This window comes from Macrobrachium nipponense, chromosome 49, assembly GCF_015104395.2.
Source record: "Macrobrachium nipponense isolate FS-2020 chromosome 49, ASM1510439v2, whole genome shotgun sequence".
NCBI lineage: Eukaryota > Metazoa > Arthropoda > Malacostraca > Decapoda > Palaemonidae > Macrobrachium > Macrobrachium nipponense.
The window spans coordinates 2,733,055-2,748,054 of NC_087224.1; the positions used below are offsets into that span (position 1 = coordinate 2,733,055).

The 15,000-nt window shown below is 39.5% G+C and overlaps 1 protein-coding gene across 1 annotated transcript in view; it reads left to right on the forward strand.

The window, feature by feature from the left end:
- Nucleotides 1-1,289: 1,289 nt before the first annotated feature.
- The window catches only part of LOC135205267 (ubiquitin-conjugating enzyme E2Q-like protein CG4502), a gene marked incomplete at its 5' end in the record, with an annotated part of 79,022 nt that continues 65,311 nt past the window's right edge, over nt 1,290-15,000 (forward strand). Inside the window, 1 exon segment of the mRNA XM_064235632.1 lies at nt 1,290-1,862. Within this exon segment, the coding sequence (XP_064091702.1) occupies nt 1,290-1,862 (573 nt within the window).

Here is a 15,000-nt window from a genome sequence, read left to right on the forward strand (position 1 = left end):
ACATCATACTTAAATAACAGACATTCAATGGTTGTAAAATACGCAACGTACAGGTAATGGAGCGATTACAAAGCTGTAATGAATGATGGAAAATGCAGCGTAAACCGAAACAAAAAAAATCTCTGACGTGCAGTAATAGGAATGAATGAAAATAGAGTATGTGTGTGTGTGTGCATAATGAATAATATACCAAACACTAATCATCTCCCTTTCTCCTTCACCCACAGGTCGAAAAGGAAGCCTCGCTCTCTGCAGACTCGGGTCTTCCTCGAAGTTGGGCGGAAAGCTGACTTAGGCAGAGAGAGAGAGAGAGAGAGAGAGAGAGAGAGAGGGAAGAAGTGAGGAAAATGGGGCGGGGGAGGGAGGAAAGTGAGGAGAAAAGTCTGTGTGCTTAAGAAAGTGGAATAATTCCGGAAGGAAGTAGAAAATGGGAAGAGGTAAATCTAGCTGAATATTACCGATAGGAAAGAGTGCCAAAACGTATAAGAAATGGATAATTATAAAGTTTGTTAAGTGCGTAGCACGTTATGAAGTTCATTTTTTTTTAAATACACTTGGAAGAGTGTAAATCTTGTTCGCTGTGCTTTTGAAAATGCAAATTTGCTGTGACGGTTTTCATTCATGATAAGAGTTAGTTTTATGAAAAGTTCCAAGTGTTGTAAGGCATATTATTGCAAGGAGATATATCTCAGTGGATATATTAAGTGGCGGTCTTCCTTTCGAGAGTCAAGTATTATTATTCTTGATGATCTTCTCCTCCAGTTACTTCTAATTGGTATACTTCCTTCAGTATTTATAAGTTACTTTATCAGGGCTCTTCAAATATTTATAAATATACTTTTATAAGTTTATAAGCTCTTCTCTGTGAAAGGAAAAAGGTCCCCCTCAATGATGACGACGACGATCTGTGCGAAGTGATATGTCGATGAGACCCCTTCAGGAGGACAAGGCCACCCTCCCTCTGGATCATTCCCCTCCCCCACCCCACCCCAACCCCCAACCCCCAGCCCCACCGACGACAGCACCAGCACCACCAGCATCAGGAGGAGGAGGTGGAGGAGGAGGAGGAGGAGGAGTTCGAGTCCCTCCGGGCCTCCCTCTGTCGCAAGTTGAGATCGGCCAAGTCCAGCGGCATGGCGGCCGCTCTCAGGAAGCTCTTTCGGACTGGGGACAAACTCGACCCCCAGTACCAGGTCACGCGAGGTCAGAACAGCACCAGCAGCAGCAGCAGCGGCGGCGGCAGCAGCGGCAGAGGTCAGGGCAACGCCGGGCGGGGCCAAAGCGGTGGCGGCGGCGGCGTCGGGGGCGTAGCGGGGGGCAGGGGAGGTCAAGCCGCTGGGGCGTGGGGTCAGGCTAGCGGAGGGGGCGGTATGGCCGACCACGGCACGCCCCAACAACCCCTGTGCTCGCCCTCGAACGCCCGCAGGTTCTTCTCGCGGCACGCCTACCTGGAAGGCAGCCGCGTGGGGCCGGCGGAAGGGGGCGTCATGCCCCAGCAGAGTCCCTCGAAGGGCTCCAGTCGATCCAAAAGCAACAGCTCCTCGTCCTCGGCGTCCTCGACGTCTTCGTCGACGTCCTCCTCCAACTCGTCCCCCTCGCCGTCCTCGGGCGCCTCGTCTGCGGCGTCCTCGGCGGCGCCGCTCCCCTCGTCCAACGCCTCCGGGGGAGGAGGAGGAGGAGGAGGGCTCTTCAAGAAGTCCTCGCCTCCCAGCATCCTGAACGAGTCGACGACGAAGCACATGAAGCTGGTGAGGACTCGGAGGCTCATGAAGGAGTTCCAAGAGCTGTCCAAGGGGCAGCAGTGCTCCAAGGACCCCGTCTTCACGGTGGACCTCGTGAACGACTGCCTCTACGAGTGGAAGGTGAGCCCTGAGAGAGAGAGAGAGAGAGAGAGAGAGAGATTCATGTAAATGAAAGTGATACCCTTGTTCGGCTGTTTTCCGTCGAATGTGGTTGGGTGAACATTTCTAAATCTTAAACTATTTCTGGTATATTGTAGACTTAAAGCATCGTTTTTGTGTGTTCGTGTGTGTGTATTGAAGAACACCTTATCTACCCAAGACTTATTTTATTTCATTTCTGTATGATACTGTCGCTCAGATATATTGCATAATGGCTGAGGCGAATTGTATGCCGTCAGTTTCAGCAGTTAGATTTATCCTGACATTAGAGTACTGCAATCTCTTAAGATTATTATTATTATTATTATTATTATTATTATTTTTTTGCTCTATCACAGTCCTCCAATTCGACTGGGTGGTATTTATAGTGTGGGGTTCCGGGTTGCATCCTGCCTCCTTAGGAGTCCATCACTTTTCTTACTATGTGTGCCGTCTCTAGGATCACACTCTTCTGCATGAGTCCTGGAGCTACTTCAGCCTCTAGTTTTTCTAGATTCCTTTTCAGGGATCTTGGGATCGTGCCTAGTGCTCCTATGATTATGGGTACGATTTCCACTGGCATATCCCATATCCTTCTTATTTCTATTTTCAGATCTTGATACTTATCCATTTTTTCCCTCTCTTTCTCTTCAACTCTGGTGTCCCATGGTATTGCGACATCAATGAGTGATACTTTCTTCTTGACTTTGTCAATCAACGTCACGTCTGGTCTGTTTGCACGTATCACCCTATCCGTTCTGATACCATAGTCCCAGAGGATCTTTGCCTGATCGTTTTCTTTTCATCACTCCTTCAGGTTGGTGCTCGTACCACTTATTACTGCAAGGTAGCTGATGTTTCTTGCACAGGCTCCAGTGGAGGGCTTTTGCCACTGAATCATGCCTCTTTTTGTACTGGTTCTGTGCAAGTGCCGGGCATTCACTTGCTATGTGGTTTATGGGTTTCATTTTTCGTATTGCACTTCCTACATATGGGAGAGATGTTATTTCCGTCTATCGTACTTTGAACATATCGGTGGTCTTAGGGCCTGATCTTGTGCCGCTGTTATCATTCCTTCAGTTTCCTTCTTGAGCTCTCCCCTCTGTAGCCATTGCCAATTGTCATCGCTGGCTAGTTCTTTAGTCTGCTCATGTATTGTCCGTGCATTGGTTTGTTGTGCAGTCCTCTGTTCTTTCTGTCTTTCTCCTGTCTCTGTATATTTCTGGGTCTTCGTCTACTTTTTATTAGTCCTTCTTCCCATGCACTCTTTAGCCACTCGTCTTCACTGGTTTTCAGATATTGCCCCAGTGCTCTGTTTTCGATGTTGACGCAGTCCTCTATACTTAGTAGTCCTCTCCCTCCTTCCTTTCGTGTTATGTATAGTCTGTCCGTATTTGCTCTTGGGTGTAGTGCTTTGTGTATTGTCCATTTGTTTCCTGGTTTTCTGATCAATGCTGCGGAGTTATGCCTTCGTCCATTCCACTATTCCTGCGCTGTATCTGATTACTGGCACTGCCCATGTGTTTATGGCTTTTATCATATTTCCGGCGTTGAGTTTTGACTTGAGGTATCGCCTTGAGTCTCTGCATATATTCTTTCCTGATCGTGTCCTTCATCTCTTGGTGTTTTATATCTCCTCCTTCCATTATTCCCAGGTATTTGTATCCTGTCTCATCTGTGTTTGATGTTGCTCCCATCTGGTAGCTTTATCCCTTCAGTTCTCGTTACTTTGCCTTTTTGTATGTTGACTAAGGCGCATTTTTCTATTCCAAACTCCATCCTGATGTCCCCGATACAATCCTTACAGTCGGATTAGGGTATCTATTTCCTTGATGCTCTTACCATACAGCTTGATGTCGTCCATGAACCTCAGATGGTTGATTTTGTTGCCTCTTTTCTTGAGTTGGTACCCGGCATCCATCTTCTGTAGTACTTTTGTCATGGGAATCATGGCTACTACGAAGAGTAGTGGGGGACAGTGAGTCGCCCTGGAAGATCCCTCTCCTGATATTAACCTCTGCTAGTCTTTATTCCAGAGCTTGTAAGTATTGTATTCCAGTTGTGCATTGTATTTTTGAGGAAGCTGATGGTATTTTCCTCTGCCCATATATTTTCAGGCATTCTATTAGCCATGTGTGTGGTATCTTTTCGAAGGCTTTCTTATAGTCTATCCATGCCATGCTTAGGTTGGTTTTCCTTCTCCTACTGTTCTTCATTACCATTTTGTCTATCAGGAGCTGGTCTTTTGTGCCCTACACTTCCTTCTGCAGCCTTTCTGTTGGTGGGGGATGGTGTTTTGTCTCCTCTAGTAGTTGTATAGCCTTTCACTGATGATACTGTTAGTAACTTCCACATTATTGGTAGGCAGGTGATAGGCCTGTAGTTACTGGCTATATTTCCCTTACTCTTGTCTTTTTGTACTAAGGATGTTCTTCCTGTGGTCATCCATTTGGGTGCTTGGTGATTTGAGATACAATGCTGGAGTTGTTCTGCTATTCGTGGGTGTAGGGCCTTGAAGTTTGTTGAGCCAGTATCCATGGACTTCATCGGGACCTGGGGCTTTCCAGTTTGGCATTTTCTTAGTTGGTGTCTGACTGTGTCTGTCGTGATGTCTGTGAATCTTTGTTTTATTCTCCCTGTTTCTTCTTCCTTGACTTCCTGGAGCCATGTTGCATGTTTGTTGTGTGATACCGGATTGCTCCATATGTTTTCCCATAGTCTCTTACTTGGTTCGGCTTCAGGAATTTCTGGGTGGTTGTCTTCCCCTCTTAGTTGGCTGTATAGTCTTTTCTGGTTGGTTCCGAATAGTTTGTTATTATTATTATTATTATTATTATTATTATTATTATTATTATTATTATTATTATTATTATTATTATTATTATTATTATTATTATTATTTTACAAGTGTTGTTAGAGAAGTTGGTAAGCTCCATTGAACCCTTAGTAAAAGCATACAGTGCCTAACGGATGTCACACTGTAAACACCCACCCCATCTACTGCATAACCTATCATGACCTCCCCGAGGTGCACTGTTAGCAGTACTCAGGGTTCTTTGCAGCGTCCCTTCGGCCCCTAGCTGCAACCCCTTTCATTCCTTTTGCTGTACCTCCTTTCATATTCTCTCCCTTCCATCCTGCTATTCACACTCTCTAACACTCCTGTCAATTTCCGTTTAGCAGTGAATGACCTCATAGTTCCCAGCGCTAGGCCTGTGGCATAAATTTCGTATTCTATCTATCTACAATTACGTTAGTTACCTTTTAACTTTTGCTTTCGTAAATTTACTCAAAATTAATATTTTTAACCGAACATGAGTGTGGAACCCCAGTTGAATTATGAATTATATATTTTTCACTTTTAATAGATTGATATTTTCATGCATAGATGACTAGGGAAACACCAAATGAATTATTTGTATAATTTCTTTAAAGTTTGTTAAATTGGAATTGAAATCGAAATCGTGACTCCCTTCATTCTCAAATTTTACTAAAATTGACGATTTTAACCAATCCTGATTATGGAACCTTAGTGGAATTATTAAATATTTTTTAGCTTTTAAGCAATTGCTGTTTTGATGCAAAGTTGGCTGTTAAACCTTTAAGTGAATTAGTTTTATTATTTCTTCAAATTATGTAAAATGATACATACAAGCACAATTTAAATGTAGACTTAATTTAAAGTAACATTCCTCTTTGGAAATGCAAATTTTTCCCCTTTGTTTTAACTGCAAATTCCTCTTTAGAAATACTATTTTTTTCCTTTGTTTTAACTGCAAAATTCCTCTTTGGAAATGCTATTTTTTCGTTTTGTTTTAACTGCAAAATTCCTCTTTGGAAATGCTTTTTTTCCCCCTTTGTTTTAACTGCAAAATTCCTCTTTGGAAATGCAATTTTTTCCTTTTGTTTTAACTGCAAAATTCCTCTTTAGAAATGCTATCTTTTACCCTTTGTTTTAACTGCAAAATTCCTCTTTGGAAATGCTATTTTTTCCCTTTGTTTTAACTGCAAAATTCCTCTTTGGAAATGCTATTTTTTCCCTTTGTTTTAACTGCAAAATTCCTCTATGGAAATGCTATTTTTTTCCCCTTGTTTTAAACCTTTTGCAAAATTGCTATTTTTTCCCCTTGTTTTAAAACTGCAAAATGCTCTTTAGAAAATGCTATCTTTTACCCTTTGTTTTAACTGCAAAATTCCTCTTTGGAAATGCTATTTTTCCCTTTGTTTTAACTGCAAAATTCCTCTTTAGAAATACTATTTTTTTTCCTTTGTTTTAACTGCAAAATTCCTCTTTGGAAATGCTATTTTTTCGTTTTGTTTTAACTGCAAAATTCCTCTTTGGAAATGCTTTTTTCCCCCTTTGTTTTAACTGCAAAATTCCTCTTTGGAAATGCAATTTTTTCCTTTTGTTTTAACTGCAAAATTCCTCTTTAGAAATGCTATCTTTTACCCTTTGTTTTAACTGCAAAATTCCTCTTTGGAAATGCTATTTTTTCCCTTTGTTTTAACTGCAAAATTCCTCTTTGGAAATGCTATTTTTTCCCTTTGTTTTAACTGCAAAATTCCTCTTTGGAAATGCTATTTTTTCCCTTTGTTTTAACTGCAAAATTCCTCTTTAGAAATGCTATCTTTTACCCTTTGTTTTTAACTGCAAAATTCCTCTTTGTATGCTTTTTTTTCCCTTTGATTTAACTGCAAAATTCCTCTTTGGAAATGCTATTTTTTCCCTTTGTTTTAACTGCAAAATTCCTCTTTGGAAATGCTATTTTTTCCCTTTGTTTTAACTGCAAAATTCCTCTTTGGAAATGCTATTTTTTCCCTTTGTTTTAACTGCAAAATTCCTCTTTGGAAATGCTGTAAATTTCTCATGTTTTAAATGCAAATTCCTCTTTGGAAATGCTATATTTTCCTTTTGTTTTTTTACTGCAAAATTCCTCTTTGGAATGCCATTTTTTCCTTTTGTTTTAACTGCAAAATTCCTCTTTAGAAATGCTATTTTTTACCCTTTTGTTTTTTAATTTTTAACTGCAAAATTCATCTTTAGAAATGCTATATTTTTTCCTTTTGTTTTAAACTGCAAATTCCTCTTTTAGAAATGCTATTTTTTTTTTCCCTTTGTTTTAACTGCAAAAATTCCTCTTTGGAATGCTATTTTTTTTTTCCCTTTGTTTTAACGCAAAATTCTCTTTTGGAAATGCTATTTTTTCCCTTTCCTTAACTGCAAATTCCTCTTTGGAAATGCTATTTTTTCCCTTTTGTTTTAACTGCAAAAAATTCCTCTTTGAAATCTATTTTTTCCTTTTGTTTTAACTGCAAAAACCTTTCTGTTTTGGAAATGCTATTTTTCCCTTTGTTTTAACTGCCAAAATTCCTCTTTTGGAAATGCTAGTTTTTTTAACTGCAAAATTTTCCTCTTTGAAATGCTATTTTTTCCCTTTGTTTTAACTGCAAAATTCCTCTTTGGAAAGGCTATTTTTTTCCCTTTTGTTTTAACTGCATTCCTCGTTGGAAATGCTATTTTTTTTCCCTTTGTTTTAACTGCAAAATTCCTCTTTAGAAATGCTATTTTTTACCCTTTGTTTTTAACTGCAAAATTCATCTTTGGAAATGCTATTTTTTCCTTTTGTTTTAACTGCAAAATTCATCTTTGGAAATGCTATTTTTTCCCTTTGTTTTAACTGCAAAATTCCTCTTTAGAAATGCTATTTTTCCCTTTGTTTTAACTGCAAAATTCCTCTTTGGAAATGCTATTTTTTCCTTTTGTTTTAACTGCAAAATTTCTCTTTAGAAATGCTATTTTTTACCCTTTGTTTTTAACTGCAAAATTCATCTTTAGAAATGCTATTTTTTACCCTTTGTTCTAACTGCAAAATTTCTCTTTAAAAATGCTATTTTTTTCCCTTTGTTTTAACTGCAAAATTCCTCTTTGGAAATGCTATTTTTCCCCATTATTTTAACTGTAAAATTCCTCCTTTAATAATCTGCAAACTGTCAAATCAGCCTTTTTATACAAACTTTCTTCAGAAACTCCAAGAGATTTATCTCGACCAATTCCTCGTCCAAGCCTTACAAAATCTTTAAAAAGAAAAAAAAAACCCCGAAGCAGACTCACTGATAAACCGAAATTGATATGATTCCTTGCAAATCTTATCGTGAGCTCGAAATAAAAACCAGGTCTTTGGCAACTGCGTTCATTAAAACTTTTGGAAGTCGTTAGAGAAGTCTTCAGATTTATCTCGTCATGAAGAAAACTCTTATCTATTGCTTGATGTACGCATTTCCTTATCATACTTAAGCATTACTGAAGGTTCATCCCCTTTCATTCATTTTCCTGAACCTCCTTTCATATTCTCTTTCTTCCATCTTGCTATCCACGCTCTCCTAATAATTGTTTCGTAGTGCAACTTCTTTGAGCGTTGACCTCGTAGGTCCCAGTTGTCGCTCAGTACGTCAGAGATTCGTATAATAATCAATTCCTTTGAAATATACCTTATGCATTTTGTTCGAGTAGATAGATCCTTCTGGTTGGCTGAACCATGTCTGTATATTTTAATGGCTTCAGGAACTTATAGTTTCATTAAAAAAAATATATATTTTGGATATTTTCCAGTGGAAGCCTTAGGATCCGAAAGGAAATAAATGAATGAAGAAATTTAGCTTTACAAGTGGGGTTCGAATTCTCACATGATTAGGAAACTTGAGATTAGTGATTAGACCTTAATAGATTAGTGATTAGACCTTAATAGATGATTAAAAGTGGTATGAGCATTTCAGCCATGTCCTTTTGTCGTTGCTTGATAACTGTAATTCAATAAAAACACCTATTATTATTATTGTTATTATTATTATTATTATTATTATTATTATTATTCCATTATTATTATTATATTTTATTATTATTATATTATAGTAATAGTGTCCAGTATTACATGTCATGACCTTGCAGTGATAGCCTGCTGTTGTAGGAAAATCTCTCTCTCTCTCTCTCTCTCTCTCTCTCTCTCTCTCTCTCGCAGATATTAGATACCGCTGATAAGGCTTCTAATAATATAAAATATTTTCCCTCATTTCTTGGAACGGAAAATGATTCTCTCTCTCTCTCTCTCTCTCTCTCTCTCTCTCTCTCTCTCTCTCTCTCTCTCTCTCTCTCTCAGATATTAGATATATACTCGTCGATAAGACTTCTAATAGTATTTCAGTAAAATATTTTCCCGTTATTCTTGGAACGAAAGATGATTTTCTCTCTCTCTCTCTCTCTCTCTCTCTCTCTCTCTCTCTCTCTCTCTCTCTCTCTCTCTCTCTCTCTCTCTCTCCTTCCTTTTCATCCATTAGACTTGGCCGCGTCTGCCCCTATAGAAATCCATTTGAAAGCGGCGCCCATTGCTGTCCCACGAGAGAGAGAGAGAGAGAGAGAGAGAGAGAGAGAGAGAGAGAGAGAGAGAGAGAGTGCATTTCAATGCATTCTGCCCGTAAGTTGTGTGTGCCACTTGCTTGCATATACCAGGGAAAGCCATTACGTTTCTGCTCACGTAAGTGGCCAGCGAAGTAGCTGGTTATTCACGAAAACCTTCAATGTTTATATATTCATTTCTCGCTGTGATATTCAGGAGAATCCATTCTCAGATAGATTGAACGCTATTTATGGACGCAGTGAAGTATTATTATATGTCTTCGTTAAGTGGATAGCAGAGGAAAATTAGATTGCAAAGACAATAGTGAAGGAAGAGTAGCTTTTATTGTAATCACGCAAACAAGTTTTCTGTACAGCGTTATGCTGTATGAAGCGCTGCCCGGGAAGCTTTCAGCCACGGCTTCCCCCCGACTGAGGCTAGAGGGCTGCAATTTAGCATGTTTGATGACTGGAGGTTGGGTGATCAACGTAACAATTTGCAGCCCTCTAGCCTCAGTAGTTATTTGAGATTTGAGGGCGGACAGACATATTTATTTCATTTATTTATTTATTTATTTATTTACTTTATTTTATTTATATTTAATATAAGAACGCTGGCCCAAACTTTGGCACGAGGCTCTCTCCCCTCTCTTCTCGTCGTCTCTCTCTCTCTCTCTCTCTCTCTCTCTCTCTCTCTCTATTAATATAGCGCGATCAGAATTCCCCAGCAAAACTGTTATAACTTCTACTTCTTCTTCTTCATCTTCTTCTTCTTCTTCTTCTTCTTCTTCTTCTTCTTCTTCCCACCTCGAGAGGACAATGTTGTCACTGGAACAGAAGATGGGATCAGGAGATTGGGAAAATAAAAGAGAAATGGGCAAAGAATATATAAGAATATCGTCTCTTTAATTGCAGCGTCCTGGTTAGAACAGGAGAGAGAGAGAGAGAGAGAGAGAGAGAGAGAGAGAGAGAGAGAGAGAGAGAGGAGAGAAATTTTATCACAACTAGCAACTGATGAGAGAGAGAGAGAGAGAGAGAGAGAGAGAGAGAGAGAGAGAGAGAGAGAGAGAGAATTCACTTACTACAATACGTCATGATTAAAATTCCTGCATTGTTTAAAAATAAATATATATATATTACTACAACTGACCAGATCCACAGTTCCACAGACGCCCTAAGGGCTTCTCAGAAAAATAAACGAACCCAGGGCGCCACGCCCACGTCCGAAACAGCGTCCTAAGGGCTTCGCCCTACTGAAGACATCCAGGATTAATAGAATAAAGCGTCTACGTTCGAGGGAAGTTGTCTTCGTCTCTGCTTCGCGAGACCTTAATTACTGACCTCATTCTCCTCCAGATGAAATTGGCATTAAATTTAGATCCAATTAACCAATCAGGGATAATTACAGAGACGACTGGCGTAGCCTAGAAGGAAGATTGTTTTGGGGGGTGGGGGGAGGGTGGGCGTGAACGTTAAAGCCGTCTCCAGTCAATGGGAAGACGGCCTCTGAACGTGACGTCACACAGGAGAGCCAATCGCAAGACTCCCTGGGAGTGTGACGTCACTCGGGAGAGCCAATCGCAAGACGCCCTGGGGGTGTGACGTCACGTGGAGAGCTGAATCACAAAGATGATTTTAATCCATAGACGACTTCACATGTCGTTACGTCAGTCATTGTCATCTCTCTCTCTCTCTCTCTCTCTCTCTCTCTCTCTCTTATTTAATCATTGTAATCTTCAAAATATTCCATGGAAGAGTTTTTCCATCATGTTTTTCATGGAAACTTTTTATTATGAGTTTTTTTTTTAGGGGAAATTTTTTTTTTTTTTTTTTTTTTTTTTTAATATTATTATTTTTCCTAGAGGGAGATGAACTTCTCGCTCCAATTTTACATAAGTCTTTGGCAAGTTTTTATTCCGTCGGTTCTGACCAGATTGGATGTGGGTCGTGGCGTCTGTGGGTCTGTCTGTGTGTCTGTCTGCTTCTCCCAGTATGGGTGATGGTGCACTGTAAGCATTGCTCAATCACTTCCAGTTCTTTCAGACCTTCTTTACTGTCCATTTCCGCTCTAGCGCTGAATGATCTCATAGGTTCCAGCGCTTGTTGCCCTTTGGCCTATAAATGCTAGAGTCTGTTCTATTCTATATTGCATTGACAGGTCTTCTCTCCCTCCACCATGACAGCTAAGGAAGTAATGCTGATAAACCCCATTCTAATGGTAATGGTGTATGTGTAGTTATGGTAGAGGGATTCCACACGTTAATCCCTTTATCCACCCCCCCCACAACACACCCCCTCCTGGGATGGGGTCTAATGGATATTTGTCTTTTTTTTTTTATTTGTTCCTCACCATTACGCTTGGAGATTCGCTGGGGCCATTTGGATGGGTCTGCTCTATGCCCTTTTTCCCCTCAGGCTTCTCTGGGAGGGATAATGTTTTGTGAATAAAACTGAAATATTTTCTGAATTGTTTTTTGATTTTCGCGAATGAAGTTCTCCCCGTAGGGGGTTAGCGCCGTCAGTGCACCTCACGCGATGCACTGTAGGCGTTACTTAGGTTCCTTCCAGAGGCCCCTTAGCTGCAACCCCTTTCATTCCTTTTACAGTACTTCCGTTCATATTCTCTTTCTTCCATCCTGCTCTGAGGTTTTCCTCCTGTTACACCTTTCAAACCTTTTACTGTCCGTTTCCATTTCAAATCTGAATGACCTCATAGGTTCCAGCACTGGGCCTTTGGCCTAGATTCTATGTTCTGTGCGTAATATCATTCCAAACCTTCGACTAGACCCTGCAATTTCTCTTCACAAACACCAATCAGAACCGCATCAATTTGCAAGCATCTACTATTGACACTCCAGTGATGTTCCAATTCATGTCCTCATTTTTTGTAGATACGTCCTTCTTTCAATTTCACCGACGTCCCCACCTCATTCCTTTAGTCAAAATAGTCGACGCGGTCTCGGATATGCAACATTAAAAGTCCATTATGGCCCCAAACCAGTCACTCCCCGTCTGCAAATTCCAACAAATGCTTTACTTCCTCCATGAATTTGTTTATGGCATTCCGCTGCTTACTTTCGTCCTGCCTCCAGGATTTTACGGCTTGCTCTCTCGCCATAAGTCCAGATATACCTTACACACCCTGGTGAACCACACTTACACACTACACTGTGACCATATCACAGTAATTCTGGTGTCTTTGTGTTAGTAGGAGATATGATTGGTTGTAAAAGATGTCCAAGGTTCGTGTATAAATATGTGTAATGGAGAGAGAGAGAGAGAGAGAGAGAGAGAGAGAGAGAGAGAGAGAGAGAGAGAGAGAGAAGTTAACTCCCCAACAGAAACGGACCCTTCTTTTTAATCTCCATGCTAGAATCCCTGGCTGGAATACTTTCCCTGGAATATACTTTGCCTGGAATACTCGCCTCGAAATGGAACGAGTATCGGAGGTTATATTCGCTCTCGAGTTAAGAAAAAAAAAAACAAAAACAAAACAAAAAAAACTTTCTCACGTAATGGGGAAATGTTTCAGAGAGGCAATTTCCATTCTCTCTCTCTCTCTCTCTCTCTCTCTCTCTCTCTCTCTCTCTCTCTCTTTACGCTTCTTCCTTCCTTGTTCTGCAGCGCTTTTGGTGCCAAGGAAATGGATGGACTCAGTTACTGAAGTTCAGAGAGAGAGAGAGAGAGAGAGAGAGAGAGCCCCGTCCTTCTCTGGATACTTATCTTTGTTTTTTTTGTTTCTATGTTTTGGCTTCTTGCAGGATTTGCTTCTTTGCTCTGTGTCTGTGACGTTAATGCGTTTGTGAGTTTCGTCTGATTATGTTGTGAAAGTTTAGTGTATGTGTATATATATATATATATATATATAATATTATATATATAGATATATATATATATATATATAATTTACATAAGTCTGCTAAGTAAAGGACAAGGAGTCGAAAGGCCTTGAAATTTCTTCTCTTCCTTAAGCCCCCTACCTACACATTACCCCTTTCATTCCATGACGCTAGCCGCTATTTATATAATATATATATATATAGTATAAGATATAATATAGATATATATATATATTATATATATATGTATATATTCTATGTGTATAATTAAGAATGATTATGTGTATACTTTCACCCTCTCAAGTGTGTCTCTTAATTTGGAAAACTCTGCGGGAGTTCTTTGGTATAGCAACCCTTGTAATAAATGTCATATAAGTGTGTAGACCTCATTTTCTTCACCGTTAATAATCTCTCTCTCTCTCTCTCTCTCTCTTCTCTCTCTCTCTCTCTCTCTCTCTCTCTCTCATGCTTGTTTTGGTAGTTTTATTTTTCCTTTTTCCTTTCTTCAATTCTTGTATTTTTTTTAGGATTCTTGTTTAATGTTTTCTCGAACAAAATTATTCTCTCTCTCTCTCTCTCTCTCTGGGGATTTATTTAGCAGGTAAAATCCTCTTGAGGAACTGCTGACGTCCAGCATTTTCTGCTCCTTCAATATATATATAGATATATATATATATATATATATATATATATATATATGTATATATATATATATATATATATATATATATATATGTGTGTGTGTGTGTGTATGTATATATATATAAGATATATATATATATAATATATTATATATATATATATATATATATAATGTTATACATGCATACATATATACATACATACATATGAGACATTATTTATATTCTCTCAAGTGGTTTTTATTTTTATTTATTTTATAATATAATGTTCAGTACTGTTATTTCGTGACCTGTCAATTCAAAATAAAATGTTTTTGTAGTGTTTGTGATTTAGGCGTGATATATTTGATGGAATTTTGTGAGAGAGAGAGAGAGAGAGAGAGAGAGAGAGAGAGGAGAGAGAGAGAGAGAGAGCAACGTCTCCGTCTAACTTTTAAAAAAAGTCTAGTAAAACTCCTATTAATGGCTAATGGGGATATAACTTGTCCAGTGAACCATTATCTTGGGTGAATTACAGCTCTCTCTCTCTCTCTCTCTCTCTCTCTCTCTCTCTCTCTCTCTTTTATGCACCCTTATTTACCAGTTTCTTTACAATCAAGCTGGCTTTGGGACGCAAAGAAAACGAGATGTTAATTAAAACTCCAGGGGTGACTTGTAAGTTCGCCTCGTCTTTTGGGAGAGAGAAAGAGAGAGAGAGAGACTCTCTCTCTCTCTCTCATATATATCTCTCTATATATATATACACATATAAGTATACTAAAGATTTTGAGTGCATCTTTCTTCATCGTCTGAACATCACCAACAACGACTCCTGCCAATCTTCATTTGTGTCTGGAAGCGTTCCAGAGAGTCTCTCTCTCTCTCTCTCTCTCTCTCTCTCTCTCTCTCTCTCTCTCTCTCTCTCTCTCTCTCTCATTATTATTCGACCAACTTTGCTGAGCACCATTTATGATTGTAACACATCGAGACTGTACGTATCTGTCAAATGGGTTTTTGGGGAAACGCCCCCTTGAGAATCGCTTGGCTATCTCTCAAAAGTCGCCGGCTACGATTTCATTCCAGTTTCCATTCATTGACTTTCATTCATTTGAAAATTCCCACCGAATATTTTGGCTGTCAACCAGTTGCTGTGTTTCGCAGCCTTTGCTGCTGCTGCAGCGTCGATTGGACAGCAGCAGCAGCAGCGCTGTGACGTCGTATTCCGAAGTCGCAGCGACTACAGATGATGATGATGCTGTAGTGGTCGTCGC